The 16,960-nt window shown below is 36.7% G+C and overlaps 1 protein-coding gene across 1 annotated transcript; it reads left to right on the top strand.

Annotated features, from left to right (window-relative positions):
- Nucleotides 1-7,105: 7,105 nt before the first annotated feature.
- LOC106986227 (olfactory receptor 8J3-like) lies at nucleotides 7,106-8,188 on the top strand. Its single transcript, XM_015084398.2, has one exon. The coding sequence runs from the start codon at nucleotides 7,157-7,159 to the stop codon at nucleotides 8,186-8,188; it is 1,032 nt and encodes a 343-aa protein (XP_014939884.2). The 5' UTR covers nucleotides 7,106-7,156.
- Nucleotides 8,189-16,960: the final 8,772 nt, after the last annotated feature.

The following is a 16,960-nucleotide window of genomic DNA, read 5'->3' as shown; positions in this document are numbered from 1 at the left end:
ACCTGTCAAGCCTGTGATTTTGGACTTCTAGATTCCACAATTGAAAAGATACATTTCTGTTGCTCAAGCCACCCAGTCTGTGTTTTTTTGTTATGCAGCCCCAGCAAACTCTACATCTTTCACCTTATTTTTTTATTCAGTTCCCTCTCCCACTACCAGCAGGTAACCTTCCTGATGTATTTAATATCTATCTGGTTTTTTTGTGTGTGTTCTCACAGGACAGTTTCCTTTCTACATAATCCTATTGTTCATTGCATGCATAAATATGTATGTATGATTATTACACCTATATTATATATATATAAGATTTACTGGTTAAAATATATATGTAGGTGACAGGAAATTTATGGATATAACCAAGAGGCTTCCTTTTAAAAAAATTAATCTTTGGGGCGCCTGGGTGGCTCAGTCGGTTAAGCGTCGGACTTCAGCTCAGGTTACAATCTCGCGGTCAGTGAGTTTGAACCCCGCGCATGGGGCTCTGGGCTGATGGCTCAGAGCCTGGAGCCTGCTTCCGATTCTGTATCTCCCTTTCTCTCTGTCCCTCCCCCGTTCATGCTCTGTCTCTCTCTGTCTCAAAAATAAATAAACGTTAAAAAAATATAAAATAAATAAAAAATAAATTAATTAATTAATCTTTATTTATTTTTGAGAGAGAGAGAGACAGAGTGTGAGCAGGGGAGGAACAGACAGACAAGGAGACCAGAATCTGAAGCAGGTTCCAGGCTCTGAGCTGTCAGCACAGAGCCCGAAGTGGGGCTCGAACCCACGAACTGCAAGATCATGACCTGAGCCAAAGTCAGACGCTTAACCCACTGAGCCACCCAAGTGCCCCAAGGCTGACTTTTTAAATACTGTGTTTGATTCTTCCCTAGTAGTTACGTTCTACCTTTCCTCACCTGAAATATAATCATTAAGAAAAGATAAAATGGTAATCTTACTACCTGAGGAATGTTTTTAGAGGACACATTCTCCTTTTAATATCTACTTCACCCCATGAAATAATGGTTAATTGTATTATTTGAAGCAAAAGTGAAGGAAAAAAAGAAAAGGTGGTATAATAAAAATTTTTTTAATGTTTATTTATTTTTGAGAGAGAGACAGAGACAGAGCACAAGCAGGGAAGAGGCAGAGAGAGAGGGAGACACAGAATCCGAAGCAGGCTCCAGGCTCTGAGCTGTCAGCACAGAGCCCGACACAGGGCGCAAACCCATAGACTGGGAGTGATCATGACCTGAACCAAAGTCAGATGCCCAACTGACCGAGCCACCCAGGTGCCCCAAAAGTTGGCATAATATGATACTATTTATGGATAGAGATTGTTCTAACTTTACTGCTAGGCCATTGGTTTCTACCTCTTTAATATTGCATTTTTGCAATAATGAATCTCTGAATGCACATGAGTTACTTTGACACACACACTTTAATCACTGTGTCTCTGAGATATCAGGGAACTGAACTCACTTCATTAATGGAGGTTCCTAGTGCCACAAACAACACTCAAGGGATGTCTGGTTGAATTCCTGCAGGGAGATCTTGTTAAGGAGCTATTTCCAAGTGGCATCTTCCCCAAGGATATAAAAGGCAATTTGTGGATTCTAGAATCACCTGTGCTTCAGAGTTAGGTATTTTATTGAACCGCATTTAGAGACTGTCACTAAGAGCCTGAAGCAGATTCTCCACTAGAGGTGGGTAGAAAATATTTGTCTTGTTTTTGTATAATGGCTTTTGAAAGATCCAAAACTCAACCTCAAACTGAGCTCCTTCACTTCTATTTTGGAAGGCACTCGACACTATGAATAATCCAATAAGATAATACGTTAATCTGTTTCCAAGATTTGTAGCCTTTGGGCGAATACATGTTGTTAAATATGATCTGGCTATTATGTTTCCAAATCAGGGCTGGTATTGTTATGTCTTATGTACCTAAATAAGTTATATCCCTACTGAAATCATAACTTTTGCTCACCGAGTTTATGTATACCATAGTTTTATTTCTTCCATATTAGCTAAAAGAAAAGTGCATATTTCCCCTGACAATCTGTGAGAAAAAGAATTCCAAATGGCATTCCTTTTTGAGAATATAAAATCACAAATTATCTTGAGAAAATTCCCATTGAATATGATAACATACAGATATACTATCTCATAGTAAAACTAATGTGCCAATATTATAGTTGAGAAGATCTCACTCATAAAGAAAAACTTGTCTTTGAGGAGAGACGCTGCATAAGCAGAAGTGAGACTTTAACAAACTGCAAACTCCAAGATCCCTGGTTTTATAGGACAGAACCTCTATAACAAGGAAGAAAATGTTCACTTGCTGGGTTGCCCTTAGCTCACATGACCCAAAATAAGACGTTCAAAAATAAATTTACTTTTTAAAAAATTCTGCCTCATAATTTTATAGTAAAAGAAGGCTCAAAGTACATGGAAACTATTTCCATATATACTTTTTAAGGTTATTATTATTAGCCATGAAACATTGGTGTTAATGAAAGCTCAACTTTTTACTCTCCACGTTACTCATTAGTATTCATAAGAAGATTGAAAATGCCTAGAGTATGATCAGAGATGACATTATTAAATACTCCAAAATTCACGTATGTTAGCTTCATTTGACACTACTTTTATTTCTATTTTCTGATCACATGGGGCTCCCTGCTACAAAGGATGAGCAAACTTCCTTCAGATAACATGTCACCTCTCACACACAAAGAATGGAGTCATCTCAGGAGAATCAACATGAGGACACAGACAGCCAGAGATGAAAATTATGTTCACTGTGTATCCGATAGGATAGTATGGCCAGAAAATTGGTATAGCCCTGAATGTGGAATGCACTGAAAATGAAGCTGAAGCATCTTTCAATTATTATTTTTTTTTAAAAAGGCTCAGATTATATACCTTAATTACGCAAAAAGCTTTAACGACTGCCATTTTTCTACCAGCTAACCTGAGAGAATTATGATAGGGAAAGCAAGGCAGATGCAATAGTCAAGTCCAGTGATAAAGAAAGCTTGACCTAAGCAAGTAGAAGAGGAAGACGCTTAGGATGGGAAAGTATTTAGAGAAATTGGCCAACAATGCATATGGAGTTTTGAAAGAGCAAATTGGAGGATGAATAGGATGTTTGTCTTTTAAAATGGTTGCTTTTTAAAATGTATTTTTGCTCTTTAGTATGAAGGATATAATGAGCAACACATCAGATTCCAGCAGAAATGGAAGAGCTGATATAATTTAGATTTTTTTTTTTTTTTTGCTTAGAGTTGATGTGTTTGCCAAGGGAGACAATGCAGAGCCAGAAAGCTGTGAACAAAATATTAAAAGTCGTAAACAAAGAAGATAAGGTCATAAAGAGGCATGGAGGTGGGGACACAGAAGCAATATTCTGTAGTGTAATGTTTGAGGATAAAAGAAAAAGCTAGAATCTCGAAACAGGGTTGTCCCTGTGTGGAAAAGGATGAAGATTGAGGAACATATTAGAAGTTAGGGTTTTTTGTTTGTTTGTTTGTTTTTTACAATTTTTAAAAAAATTCTTGAATTAGATGAAAAAAATGCTATCTTAAGTATCTATAAGACCAACCACACTAATGTGCTCCAGACTTAAATATTAGTTTGTGTAAATTATTGTTTAAATGTCTCATAAGCCTCTAACGCTTACTATGTTCAAAATGCCACTGTAATCACTCCATCTTAAACCACATTCTCTAATATTCAAAAATGTCATGGCTATTGATCCACTAGCAAAAACTTAAAAGAAAAAATCATAAAGTCTTTCCTGATCTGGCCCCATCTGTTATTCCCTCATATCTGTCTCACATAATATGAATTATGTTGAAGATACCATTTCTTTCTGCTACCAACTGTTAAATGTATCTCCTTCCCTCTACCTCCAGCTTCTCCACTTGAACCCAAGTCAACATTATCATCCCCAGGAGCCTTATAACAAATGCTTGACTCTCTTTCTAAATTTCTATTCATGTGTACCTCTTTCCAAACCTATAACTTATTATCTTCATGTCAGTAGGAGTTCTCATTTTAAATTTAAAGTTGATCATGTTATTTACCTACCTTAAAACTTCTTGTTTTTTTCATTTTTTTAAATGTGTATTTATTTATTGAGAGGGGAGGGGCAAGGAGGGAGGGAGAGAGAATCCCAAGCAGGCTTTGCGCTGTCAGCTCAGAGCTCCATATGGTGCATGAACTATGAGATCATGACCTGAGCTGAAGTCAAGAGTTGGATGCTTGACCTACTAAGGCACCCTGGTGCCCCAAGTTCCTTTTTATTTTTTATTTTTATTTTTATTTGTTAAATGTTCATTTATTTTTGAGAGAGAGAGAGATAGCATGAGCAGGGGAGGGGCAGAGAGAGAGGGTCTTATCTGTCAGTACAAAGCCTGATGGGGGGCTTATACTCACAAACCACGAAATCATGACCTGAGCCAAAGTTGGACACATTACCAACAGAGCCACCTAGGTGCCCTCAAGTTCCATTTTAAAAATGAACAAAACACTGGGGCACCTGGGTGGCTCAGTCTGTTGAGCATATGACTCTGGATTTTAGCTCAGGTCATGATCCCAGGGACATGGGTTCAAGCCCCACATGGGATTTTCTCTCTCTCTCTCCTTCTATCCCTCTCCCTGACTTGTTCTCTCTCAACCTCTCTCCTAAATCAATAAAAAATAAATAAACAGGAACAAGTTGTAGTATAAGTTGTAAACAGAGAAGACAAGTTCTTTTCTACTCCTGTGAAGTATCTTCAAGAAATACATGCCTGCCTGAAATCCTGGAATGTTCTTCCTGTGATCTATGAAATAGTTGGTCCCTTCTAACACTTTAGGTTTCAGTTCAAATGTCACTCTCTCAGAAAGGCCTTCTGCTAACATCCTATGTGATATCATCATCCCAGGTTATACTAATGTATGTTTTCATTCAATTTATTTATTGTGTTTATTACAACCTTCAATTATCTCATTTATAAGTTCCATTACTTATAAATGTCTCTTCTTTATTATTGGAATAGAAGTCTCATGAACTGAGGGACAAGTAATTTATCTGGAGATTGAACATTCTCTTGCACAAGTAGGAAATAAAAAAATACTTGGTAAATAAATAAGTAAGGAGATGGCTCGGGGTTCCTGGGTGCCTTGGTCAGTTGAGCATCCAACTTTGGCTCAGATCATGATCTTGTGGTCCATGAATTTGACTCCCGTGTCAGGCTCTGTGCTGTCAGCTAAGAGCCTGGAGACTGCTTCATATTCTGTCTCCCTCTCTGTCTGCCTCTTCCTCACTCACAGTCTCTCTCTCTCTCTCTCTCTCTCTCTCTCTCTCTCTCTCTCTCTCCCTTGAATAAGAAAATGGCTCAAAGAAACCAAGAAAAGAATGATGATGTAGTAAATACTCTACAATGTTAGAAGTTATTTTGGTCTTGTTTTTTCTGATTCTTTCTATATTGTTGCTTCATTCGTTTTTTTCTCACTGCAGAATGGTTCTCCATTCCATCCTATTGTAAGAGAGAAAATGTCAACAACTTGAGATTTAACAGTTCAGGCATTTATGACCTGTAGTCTTTTTTTTTAGACCACTTTATTGAGGTATGGTTGACATACAAAAAGCTTATACATGTTTGATGGGTACAATTTGATGAGTCTGGAGTTACATCAGTGAATCCATCACCACAACATATCATAACCATATCCATCATGTCCGAACATTTCCTCCTACTCACTTTTATTATTATTATTATTATTATTATTACTATGAATGTTGTGTGTTTATGTGCAAGAATACTTAAACTTCTGCTAAATGGTGGATGTTATGTTATATGATGATATAGTCTTGATTCTCTAGAATGTAACACAAGATCTTCATATAAGAGACAATCATGGCACTCTTTTGGACAGGTGCCCACCACTGGAACTATCAGTTGTAATTGGGAAGGGATTCTAATCGGGTTAGTTAGGAACAGATGACCATTCTCGAAACAAGCAACTCTAGGAAAATATTCAGTCATATCATAATAGCATGCTGATCCGTTGGGAAATATATGCAATGAAATTATCATAGAGGTTTTATAATGTAAGGATGTTTATTATCATTGCAGTAGTGAAATATGTCAAAAGTAGGAAAATATGCAAGATAAAGTTCAACTAAAAACAAAGGCCAGATATATTGTTTTTAAAATAATGTTATAATATTCTATAAATTAAAAATACTGATTAAAAATAACCATGATGGAACTTTACAACTTGTGAGGCAAGAAGGAAAAGTTATGAGAAAAAAAAGGAAAAAGAAATAGTATCCAATAAAGCATAATGGGTTGTTTTACAAACATTTGTAATTTTTACAGGTCTTATTTTCTGAAAGCTGAAGAGAAAATAAGTCATCTAAAAAATAAAAGACATATTTCCAGGGCACCTGGGTGGCTTAGTCAGTAAAGCACCCAACTCTTGATTTTGGCTCAGGTCATGATCTCACAGTTTGTGAGTAGAGCTCTGTATTGGGCTCTGGAAGGACAGAGTGGAACCTGCTTGGGAGTCTCTCTCTCCCTCTCCCTTTGTCCTTCCCCTGCTTGTGTATGCTCTCTCTCTGTGTTTATCAAATAAATAAATAAATAAATAAACGCAAAAAAAAAGACATATTTCCAAGTATTTTTATCTGGGTTAATAAAATGGAAAATGAGAAAAAACAGTTAACGGATATGGATGGTAGAAATTGCAAATTCAATGTCCATCAGCTAGAAGTTATAGAAAGATAGGATAAAGAAAATGGGGCAGGATAGTGACTAGAATCATCCAATCTTACAATAAAGCAACAAGTCCCAGATTAAGAAATCACAAGGAGAAATTGGATTTTTTGAAGGCATACAATTCCTCAAGGCTTTTCACACTCAAGAGACATATAAGATAGAAATCATGGCTTCAAATACCTGGCAAGCTAAAAAGATATTCAAAACTGAATAAGAATGTGAGGAAGGAAATCCTCCAATAATGAATGAAGCTGGGTCATCTATTTAATTTGCTGCACTTGCTTTTTCTCTCTTCCAAATGACTGTAGTTTATTTACTAGTCCTAGCACCTTGATTTCAATAACCGAGTTAGATTCATACATCATTCCAGGAAATCTCACCTAAGGAATTACCCTTACTGCCTAATGAAAGTCCTAAAAAATAAATCTTTAGAGTTTGTAACCACTTCTCCTTTTCTTCTCCAAACAGATGAGTTTCCAAACCCTTACATGGCTCCAGGGAACCTCACCCTGGTGACTGAGTTCATTCTCATGGGAGTCTCAGACCGCCCAGAGCTCCAGATTCCGCTCTTCTTTGTTTTCCTGGTGATCTATGGGCTGACCATGGCAGGGAATCTGGGCATCATCACCCTCACCAGTGTTGACTCTCAACTTCAAACCCCCATGTACTTCTTCTTGCGCCATTTGGCTATCATCAATCTTGGCGATTCTACTGTCATTGCCCCTAAAATGCTGATCAATTTTTTAGTACAGAAGAAAACCACCTCATACTATGAATGCGCCACCCAACTGGGAGGGTTCTTATTTTTCATTGTAGCCGAGGTGCTCACGTTAGCTGTGATGGCTTATGACCGCTATGTGGCCATTTGTAACCCCCTGCTTTACATGGTGGTGGTATCTCCACAGATCTGCCTTCTGCTGGTATCCCTCACATACCTCTATGGCTTTTCCACAGGTATTGTGGTTTCATATTGTATATTTTCTCTGTCTTATTGCTCCTCCAATGTAATCAATCATTTCTTCTGTGATATTGTCCCACTGTTAACATTGTCCTGCTCTGATACTTACCTTCCAGAGACAATAGTATTTATATCCGCAGCTACAAATTTGGTCTTATCCTTGATAATAGTTGTAGTATCTTATTTCAACATTGTATTGTCCATTCTAAGGATGCGTTCATCAGAAGGAAGGAAAAAAGCCTTTTCCACATGTGCTTCACATATGATGGCTGTCACTGTGTTCTATGGGACCCTTCTCTTCATGTATTTGCAGCCTCAAACTAACTACTCATTGGATACTGATAAAATTGCTTCCGTGTTTTATACACTGGTGATCCCCATGTTGAATCCCATGATCTACAGCCTGCGGAATAAGGATGTGAAGGCTGCCTTACAGAGATTTCTAACAATTTCATGCTATTCCTTAAAATCAGTGTAATTTTAGAGCTCTATAGGCCAATGATGAGATGGTTAGGATAGGTTACCATATGTCGGAGAAAGCAAACAGGTGGCTGGCATAGGTTTACAATTAATCCCAGGAATTAAAAGGAGCTAGGATTTGGGAAGCATTGAATTAAAAAGTCAACTCAAGTTCTTTGAAATGTGAGGTTGTTACAGAAACAAACATTGCTCACTAACTTCATACCCAATTTTAAAAGAAATATTTCCGGGCACCTGAGTGGCTCAGTCAGTTGGGTGACCGACTTCGGCTCCAGTCATGATCTCACAGTTTGTGAGTTCAAGCCCCGAGTTGGTCTCTGTGATGACAGCTCAGAGGCTGGGTCCTGTTTCGGATTCTGTGTCTCCCCCTCCCCTGCTCACGCTCTGTGTGTCTCTGTCTCTCAATAATAAATAAATGTTAACAGAAAAATTTTAAAGAAATATTTCCAGGAATTGGGAGAGACATATGTTTAAAAAAAGTAAATAAACTTGAACAAAGTAATAAAATACAGCGGAGAGAAGTAAATTGATCCTTCTTATCCTTTGGTTTCTGTTTTTGCTTTGTACCTGGGTATGTTGGGGTATAGTGGATCACTGCGTTTTGAAGAACTATAATCCAGATAGTTAAAATCCTCTTCAAAGCCAAGTGAATAAAATTAAACTGAAAAATATATTTAAAATAAAACTCCTTACTATTGTCTGATTTAAAAAAAACATATAATACTGATGAATTTACATTCTGAACACTAAATATGATTGACATTATTTTATTTTATTTTTAATTAAAAAAATTTAACTTTTAATTTTTTTAATGTTTATTTATTTTTGAAAGAGAGAGACAGAGCTTGAGCAGGGGAGGGATAAAGACAGAGGGAGACACAGAATCTGAAGCAGGCTCCAGGCTCTGAGCTGTCAGCACAGAACCCAACACGGGGCTCGAACTCCTCAGCTGTGAGATCATGACCTGAGCTGAAGTTGGACACTTAACCAACTGAGCCACCCCCCCGCCCCTGATTGAAATTATTTTAATGAAATTAATATAATTTATATAACTTTTCAGTGAAAGACCCAGGGGACAGCCATTGATATTTTCATGTTGATTCATAAATTTACTGGAGGATTTTCTTTTTTCCCTACTCTCTCAGTCTTCTTTACTGTGTATAATATACGTCCTGTACTATGATATCATTAGACATTCCAGGGATCATGTTTGTGAGAATTCCTTGTATCGTTAGAGGGAAATTTTTGTTGTTGTAATAGACTTTTTTGCTGTTTTTTGAGAGTTTTTGATCAGTGAGTATACACCAATCTCTATTGTACAATTTTGAAAAGAGGTAACCAGATGGTATTATGGACCTATTGAACCAGCATCACCAGAAAAAGGTTAATAAATCCATATTTTAATCAGCTCTATGGCTGATTTCGACACTTACCCTTAGGAATGAGTCTTGACAAATAGTCAAAGAACTAAACTGGAAGAGATATGGGCATCTGTCATTTCATTGCATTTTGCTTTATTGCACCTCACAGACATTCCTGTTTTTAAAAATGTTTGTGGCAACCCTGTTTTGAGCAAGTCTAGCAGCATGATTTTTCCAAAAGCATTTGCTTACTTTGTGTCTCTAGCACATTTTGGTAATTCTTGTGATATTCCAAACATTTGTTATGGTAATCTGTGGCCAGTGGTTATGAATTACTGAAATTTCCATTGATGGTTAGCATATTTTAGCAATAAAGTTTTTTAAATTAAGTTATGTACATTGTTTTAGACATACTGCTATTGCACACTTAATAAACTATAGTGTAAACGTAATTTTTATATGCCTTAGGAAAACAAAAAAAATTCATTTGATTTGCTTTATTGTGATACTTTATTTATAACAGTGGTGTGCAACCTAACCTTCAAAATCTTTGAGGTATGCCTATATATGGAAAATCATGTTAACCTGCTATGGGTATGTTCACATTACTTATAAATGAATTCCAGTGTTGAAGATCTTCTTCAAGTATAGGCACTAAATATTTAGGCATAAGAATTATGATATAAGAAAAGAAATGCAATCCTACAAAACAAAATTAGACTCATAGACATGAAAGAATTGTAATTGAGGTATCCTTAGATTACCTGCCCCCAAATCCTTTTTAAACTCTTCCCTACTAATTTCCTCCCTAATTAAGTTAAATTCTTTCTAAACTACCCAATTTGGGGAGAAGAAATTTGAGGCATCCCAGAGAAACGTTGGGGTTTTTTTTAAGTTTATTTATTTTGAGAGAGAGAGAGACAGAGAGGGAGTGGGGTAGGGGAGGAGAGAGGCAGAGAGAGAATCCCAAACCAAGGTTAAGAGGCAGATGCTTAGTCAATTGAGACACCCAGGCTCCCCGAAAATGTTTTCTTTTATCAGTTATACTAACATCGTGACAAAGCCTTTAGTGGATACTTTGCATTGTCCCTTGTTTCCTTTAATTTGTTGTAAAATTATTGATGAATGGTCCTAGTTTTAGAATGGACAGCTAGAGCAGATGCTTTAGTAAGCAAGGAGACCACAAAGTCCTTTGGAATCTTCTTATTACCCTGAACTTAGGTATGGGAATGTATAGATCCACTAAATAATAGGAAAGAATAAAATTATGTAGTCTTTAATTTATTTTTTTAAGTTTATTTATTTATTTTGAGAGAGAGAGAGAGAGATAGAACATGAGCAGGGGAGAGGCAGAGAGAGAGAGAGAATCCCAAGCAGTCTCTGCACTGTCATCATAGAGCCCGACATGTGGCTTCAACTCTTGAACCATGAGATCATGACCTGAGCTGAAATCAAGAGTCAGATGCTTAACTGACTGAGCCACCCAGGCGTCCCATGTAGAGTCTTTTAGTATGCACCCACTGTTGATGTTAAAATATTATTGATCTAGTCTAATGTTACAAGATGGAAATCCTTAATTTACTACACTTGTCTGATCAGCCAAGTTCTGTTCACTGAGCATGGTTTTACTATACATTTATTCACAGACACTATGCCTTATAAATCTTGTTTGTGATGAGACATGAGCGAGGAAATGGATGCTTAGGAGGAGCTAAGCCATGAAATACTTATGGATACTGACAGTGATTGCTACAAGTCTGAATAGGAAGGTATGGATTGACATTAAACAGGACCATCGGGTAAATGTACATGCAGGATTCATGGAATAAAGTTTCTGGATTCCCATATAAAATGTAGGTATGGTTTTCCATGACCGTTTATAAAATGTCTTCTATCAGTTGTATTTTATTTAATTGTTTTACCTGATACAATATTTTAAGATTAAAAAAAAGAATTGAGGAATCGAATGTAATTTCTGAACTCTTTACATATTTCTTTTTATTTTTTAATGTTTATTTATTTTTGAGAGACAGAGAGAGACAGCGCATGAATGGGGGAGGAGCAGAGAGAGAGGGAGACACAGAATTCAAAGCAGGCTCCAGGGTCTGAGCTATCAGTACAGAGCCAGATGCGGGGTTCGAACTCAGGAACCATGAGGTCATGACCTGAGCTGTAGTCAGACACTTAACCGAGGTGCCCCATACTCTTTAAATATTTCTGATTCAGAGGTGCCTGGGTGGCTCGGTCAGTTAAGTGTCTGACTTTGGTTCGGGTCATGATCTCATGGTTCCCGAGTTCGAGCCCTGCATCCGGCTCTGTGCTGACAGCTCAGAGCCTGGAGCATTCAGATTCTGTGCCTCCCCATCTCTCGGCCCCTTCCCTGCTCATACTCTGTCTCTCTCTCTCTCTCTCAGAAATAAATAAACACTTAAAAAATAAACAAATATTTCTGATTCATTAGTAAGAGTGTCCTTTTAATTACAGTCAGCATTGAATGCCTTGTTCAGAATCACTGCTCCTCAGGATTTTGTTAGTTTGTTTTTAAGTGTTGTACTGTACATAATGGACAAGCATCTCAATACCAAACCTCAAGTCGCAGCATTTTATAACAAGACACAAGTAGAGATGGGATATTTAGCCAATTGTACCAGATGTGCTCCCCAAACAGAGATGGGGAAGAAAAAGGCAGTATGCATTCAAAGTATTATTTAATATCTGGAGCATGTAGTTCAAACACATACAATTCCCTATCTTGATCTTTCCCTAGCTTGATCATCATTTACACAATGTAAGCAGCATGTGATTTTTAAGCCTTTGCTATATTTTCTCCTTCACAGTGTCTTTTTAATACATCATGGAAAAGAAATGTAAGACTCCATCCCCTTCTTCATTATATCGCAGCCCAGTGTTATAGTTAACTTTTTGCTCAAAGGATAGGAGAAAATTTTAAAGTCATAGCCAGTATATAAAATTCACGTATCCACACTTCATTCCCCATGCACCATTGGCAACATATTTCTTATTCATCATCTAGGTCAAAGTGACTAGGGTGGAAACTAATGCCCAGAGCTTTTACCAAATGCCCTGTGCATACAGTATTAAGGGGGAGGTCCTTAAAGGAAATAGATACTCATATCACAGGAAGTTATGAGAGTTTTAAAAATGTAATTCACACCTGCCCTTTAAATCTCAAAGATTGACACTAATCATCTACTACCACAAAAATAATGTTTAAAAATTAACTAATCATAATATTTTAAGAGTTAGGAGAACCTTAGAGCAATAATACTATACTAATGGCAGAGATACAGATATGCAGTTCTTTAAAAACAGGGAATCACATCAATAAACCTTCAAAGCTTTCTCGAGGTATCAATTGAACAGGGACTGTAATTTTTCTAATAATCTTGCTTGCATCATGCTGTGAGGCAAGATCTTTTGGGACAGAGACACTAATAAATACGTGCAGTCACCTGCTATTCAGACCCATTGTGTGAAGAAAGAGGAGCGCCTTCTACCTGGGTAGATAAGAAGAATATATTTCAAAATGGTGGGCTTTGACTTATTGACTTATTAACAATCCTGTAGCAGCTCAAGATAAGAATTTTAAAAATTAAATAGAGGGTGCCTGGGTGGCTCAGTCGGTTAAGCATCCGACCTCAGCTCAGGTCATGATTTCATGGTCTGTGAGTTCATGCCCCACATTGGGCTCTGTGCTGACGACAGCTGAGAGCCCGGAGCCTGCTTCGGATTCTGTCTCCCTCTCTCTCTCTACCCCTCCCCCACTCACGCTCTGTCTCTCTCAAATAAATAAATGTGAAAATTTTTTTTAATTAGAGTATAACATGATGGACTAGTGCATTTTGTAAAATAAAAGTAAACTGTTTTCTCTGATTTTACATTAGATATATTTATATTTATTTATATTTATATTTATGTGTTTCTTTTTAGATTTAAATATATATTTATTTATACATATTTTTACTTTTAGATTATATATTTTATATGTATTTTATTTCATATATATAATTTCTTTTCAGATTAAAGAAAATAAAAATTTCAGTTCAGAATCTCTGAAGAAATTTGGAAAAATCAGGCCCGTGTTTTATCGGATTATAATCTATGCCAAAACTGTGTCCCTGCATTTATTATAGCTAGAGAATTCACGCAGGATTAGTGGGGAGTATATTGGACAAAGATCACCAGTGTGTCTTTAGAAATATTTTCCAAAGCAATGACTGTAACATAAGAATAAGAGGAAGAAATATTCAAATATAATTATTATGATATTAATCTTAAAATAGTTAACCAAATGTTACTATTTATTTCTTTATTATCTAACATGTAGAAGAGACTGCACTAGGAAATGACAAAAAACCATCATGGCTCTCAATTTTAAAATGTCTAACTAACATCTAGAAAAGGAAGATGTATGGATACAGATGTCGTTATACACGTGGCGAGAACTATAAATGAATTATGTCTCAAGTGATTCTAGAAAAAACATATGAAATATGTTAACATGGGAAGTAGCTCTTCACAGAATAGATGATGTTTCAACAGGCATTAAGGATAAAAGAATGTTCCTTTCATCATCCATTTTTCTTGTAAAGAAGAGTACAGTAAAATCTTGGATTGCAAGTAACTTGCTCTGTGAGTGTTCCACAAGATGAGCAAACATTTATAATAATTTAATTTGATAAATGAGTGATGTCTTGCAATGCAAGCAGTACATGATGCTGAAAGTAACATGATCACGAATAAGCCAAAGGATCTTCAATCTTTCTCTCTCTCTCTCTCACTGTGGGATTGTGGGTGATCATCTCCCATGCTTGGATGCTCAGTCTCAGGCTCTGGTGCCTGGCAGAAATCAGTGATTTTTCAGAACGTTGGATGGAGCCCACAACTGGCACTAGTGTATTTTTTGTCACTTCGAAGCACCTACGGACAGTCCTTTGCTTTTCCATACAAGACTAAGCTTGGGAATGTTTTGCTTCATTCTAGATCATTGGATAAGTTCTTTGTTAAAGTTGCAGGAAAATAAAAAGATTCCATCGAGCCAATAGATAGCAGTGGTTCCGTTAGTTATAGTGAAAGTTGTCCCAGACAATAACCCTCCTGTCATTCATCTCCCTCACATCAACCAAGAAGGTTTTCAAAGGTAAATGCAGGTTAATTGTTTATTTGTCTTTATATTTTGTATTTTCTTTATTATTCTGTATTATATTACAGTATTGTAATTCATTTTTTATATGAATATTTTGGAGTTTGACAACGAATCATCTGAGTTTCCATTATTTCTTAAGGGGAAATTCACTTTGATAAACAAGTGCTTTAAATTACAAGCCTATTTCTGGAATGAATTATGCTTGCAAACCAAGGTTTTACTGCACTGGAAATGGCAAGAACAAAGTAGAGAAGTAAGGAAGGGCATGCTGTTATTGACAAGTGGAGACCAGTTTGATTAACTGGACCAGTGGATGTCCACTGCTCGTAGAGAGAATTGAATGGAATTGCGATTATAAAAATATTAAGGGATGAGATTATAAAAGTTTACATATACTTTTAAATATAATTCATGCTTTACTTTTAATACAAAGTAAAATGGTTTGTCTGCACAAATGTCAGAATTTTGTGTGTTGTAGTGAAGCAAAACAATTGAGAAGAAAAGAGACCAGAAAAATAAAGGAAATTGAGGTAAAGCTTTCTTTCCAGTCTAGTCTACTGCCTATTCTTTGGCTGCTCGGTTTTCAGACAGTAGTGCTTGGAAATGAATGGTTCTCAATATATATTATTGAAAGAGTGAATGAGTTAATTGAGATAGGCTCCTAAGGGAGTAGCAGTTGGACATAACCAAGAAAAGGGTGGAATGTGCACAGTCTTGCTTATTGATCAGGATGGGAGGCGTTGCTTAGATCTGTTTATAGGTAAGTTGCTCATCTACTCAGATTAGTGAGATTGGTGATGGTGTGTGTCATGCTAGCGTGTAGCTTTTGGAACTGTGTTGTAACTACTAGTAAGTAGATCATGATTCCATTTTTAGAATCTTAACTGTAATATTTCAATTAATTAGAACAGGTTCTTTGTTTGAAATATTTTTTGTAGTTATATATTTTTCTATTTTTTTAAATTTACATCCAAATTAGTTAGCATATAGTGCAGCAATGATTTCAGGAGTATATTCGTTAATGTCCCTTACCCATTTAGCCCATCCCCCCTCCCACAACCCCTCCAGTAACCCTCTGTTTGTTCTCCATATTTAAGAGTCTCTTATGTTTTGTCCTCCTCCCTGTTTTTACGTTATTTTTGCTTCCCTTCCCTTATGTTCATGTGTTCTGTATCTTAAGGTACTCATATGAGTGTAGTCGTATGATATTTGTCTTTCTCTGACTGACTAATTTCATTTAGCCTAAGTTCCATCCACATGGTTGCAAATGGCAAGATTTCATTCTTTTTGATTGCTGAGGAATACTCCATTGTATATGTATATATATATATATATATATATATATATATATACCACATCTTCTTTATCCATTCATCCATCAATAGACATTTGGGCTCTTTCCATACTTTGGTTATTATTGATAGCGCTGCAATAAACATTGGGTGCATGTGCCCCTTCGAAACAGCACACCTGTATCCCGTGGATAAATGCCTAATAGTGCAATTGCGGGGTCATAGGGTAGTTCTAGTTTTAGTTTTTTGAGGAACCTCCATACTGTTTTCCAGAGTGGCTGCACCAGCTTGCATTCCCACCAGCAATTCAAAAGAGATCCTCTTTCTCCACATCCTCACCAACATCTATTGTTGCCTGAGTTGTTAATGTTAGCCATTCTGACAGGTGTGAGGTGGTATCCCATTGTGGTTTTGATTTGTATTTCCCTGATGATGAGTGATGTGGAGCATTTTCTCATGTGTCAGTTGGCCATCTGGATGTCTTCTTTGGTGAAGTCTCTATTCATGTCTTTTGCCCATTTCTTCACCAGATTCTTTGTTTTTCGGGTGTTGAGTTTGAGAAGTTCTTTATAGATTTTGGGTATTAACTCTTCGTATGATATGTAGAACAGTTTCTATTCGAACACAAAAGAACATGCAAGGTAAGTGCATGCCGGGTAATGAGAGTATCATTCTGGATATATTTATTAATTTCATTGCCATCATGTAATAACTATTTATTTCTGTGGTTTCTGACACAAAAATGTTGAGTCTGAAAGCTAATAGTCTACAGAAAGATCTTTTATGAGCAGACCAATAAATAAAAATTTTATTTTATTGCCTCCCCCCACCCCCCTTTTTAGAGTGTGGGGGGAGAGGGGCAGAAGAAGAGAGAGAGAGAATGAATCTTAAGCCCTGAGCATGGAGCCCAACTCAGAGCTCAATCCACAATGCTGGGATCATGACCTGAG

The sequence above is a fragment of the Acinonyx jubatus genome, chromosome D1 (assembly GCF_027475565.1).
Source record: "Acinonyx jubatus isolate Ajub_Pintada_27869175 chromosome D1, VMU_Ajub_asm_v1.0, whole genome shotgun sequence".
Classification (NCBI taxonomy): domain Eukaryota; kingdom Metazoa; phylum Chordata; class Mammalia; order Carnivora; family Felidae; genus Acinonyx; species Acinonyx jubatus.
This window is presented reverse-complemented; position numbering and strand designations above follow the sequence as displayed.

Coding starts and splice junctions, on each gene's coding strand:
- LOC106986227 (XM_015084398.2), top strand. CDS start 7,157: ATGAAAGTCCTAAAAAATAAATCTTTAGAGTTTGTAACCACTTCTCCT.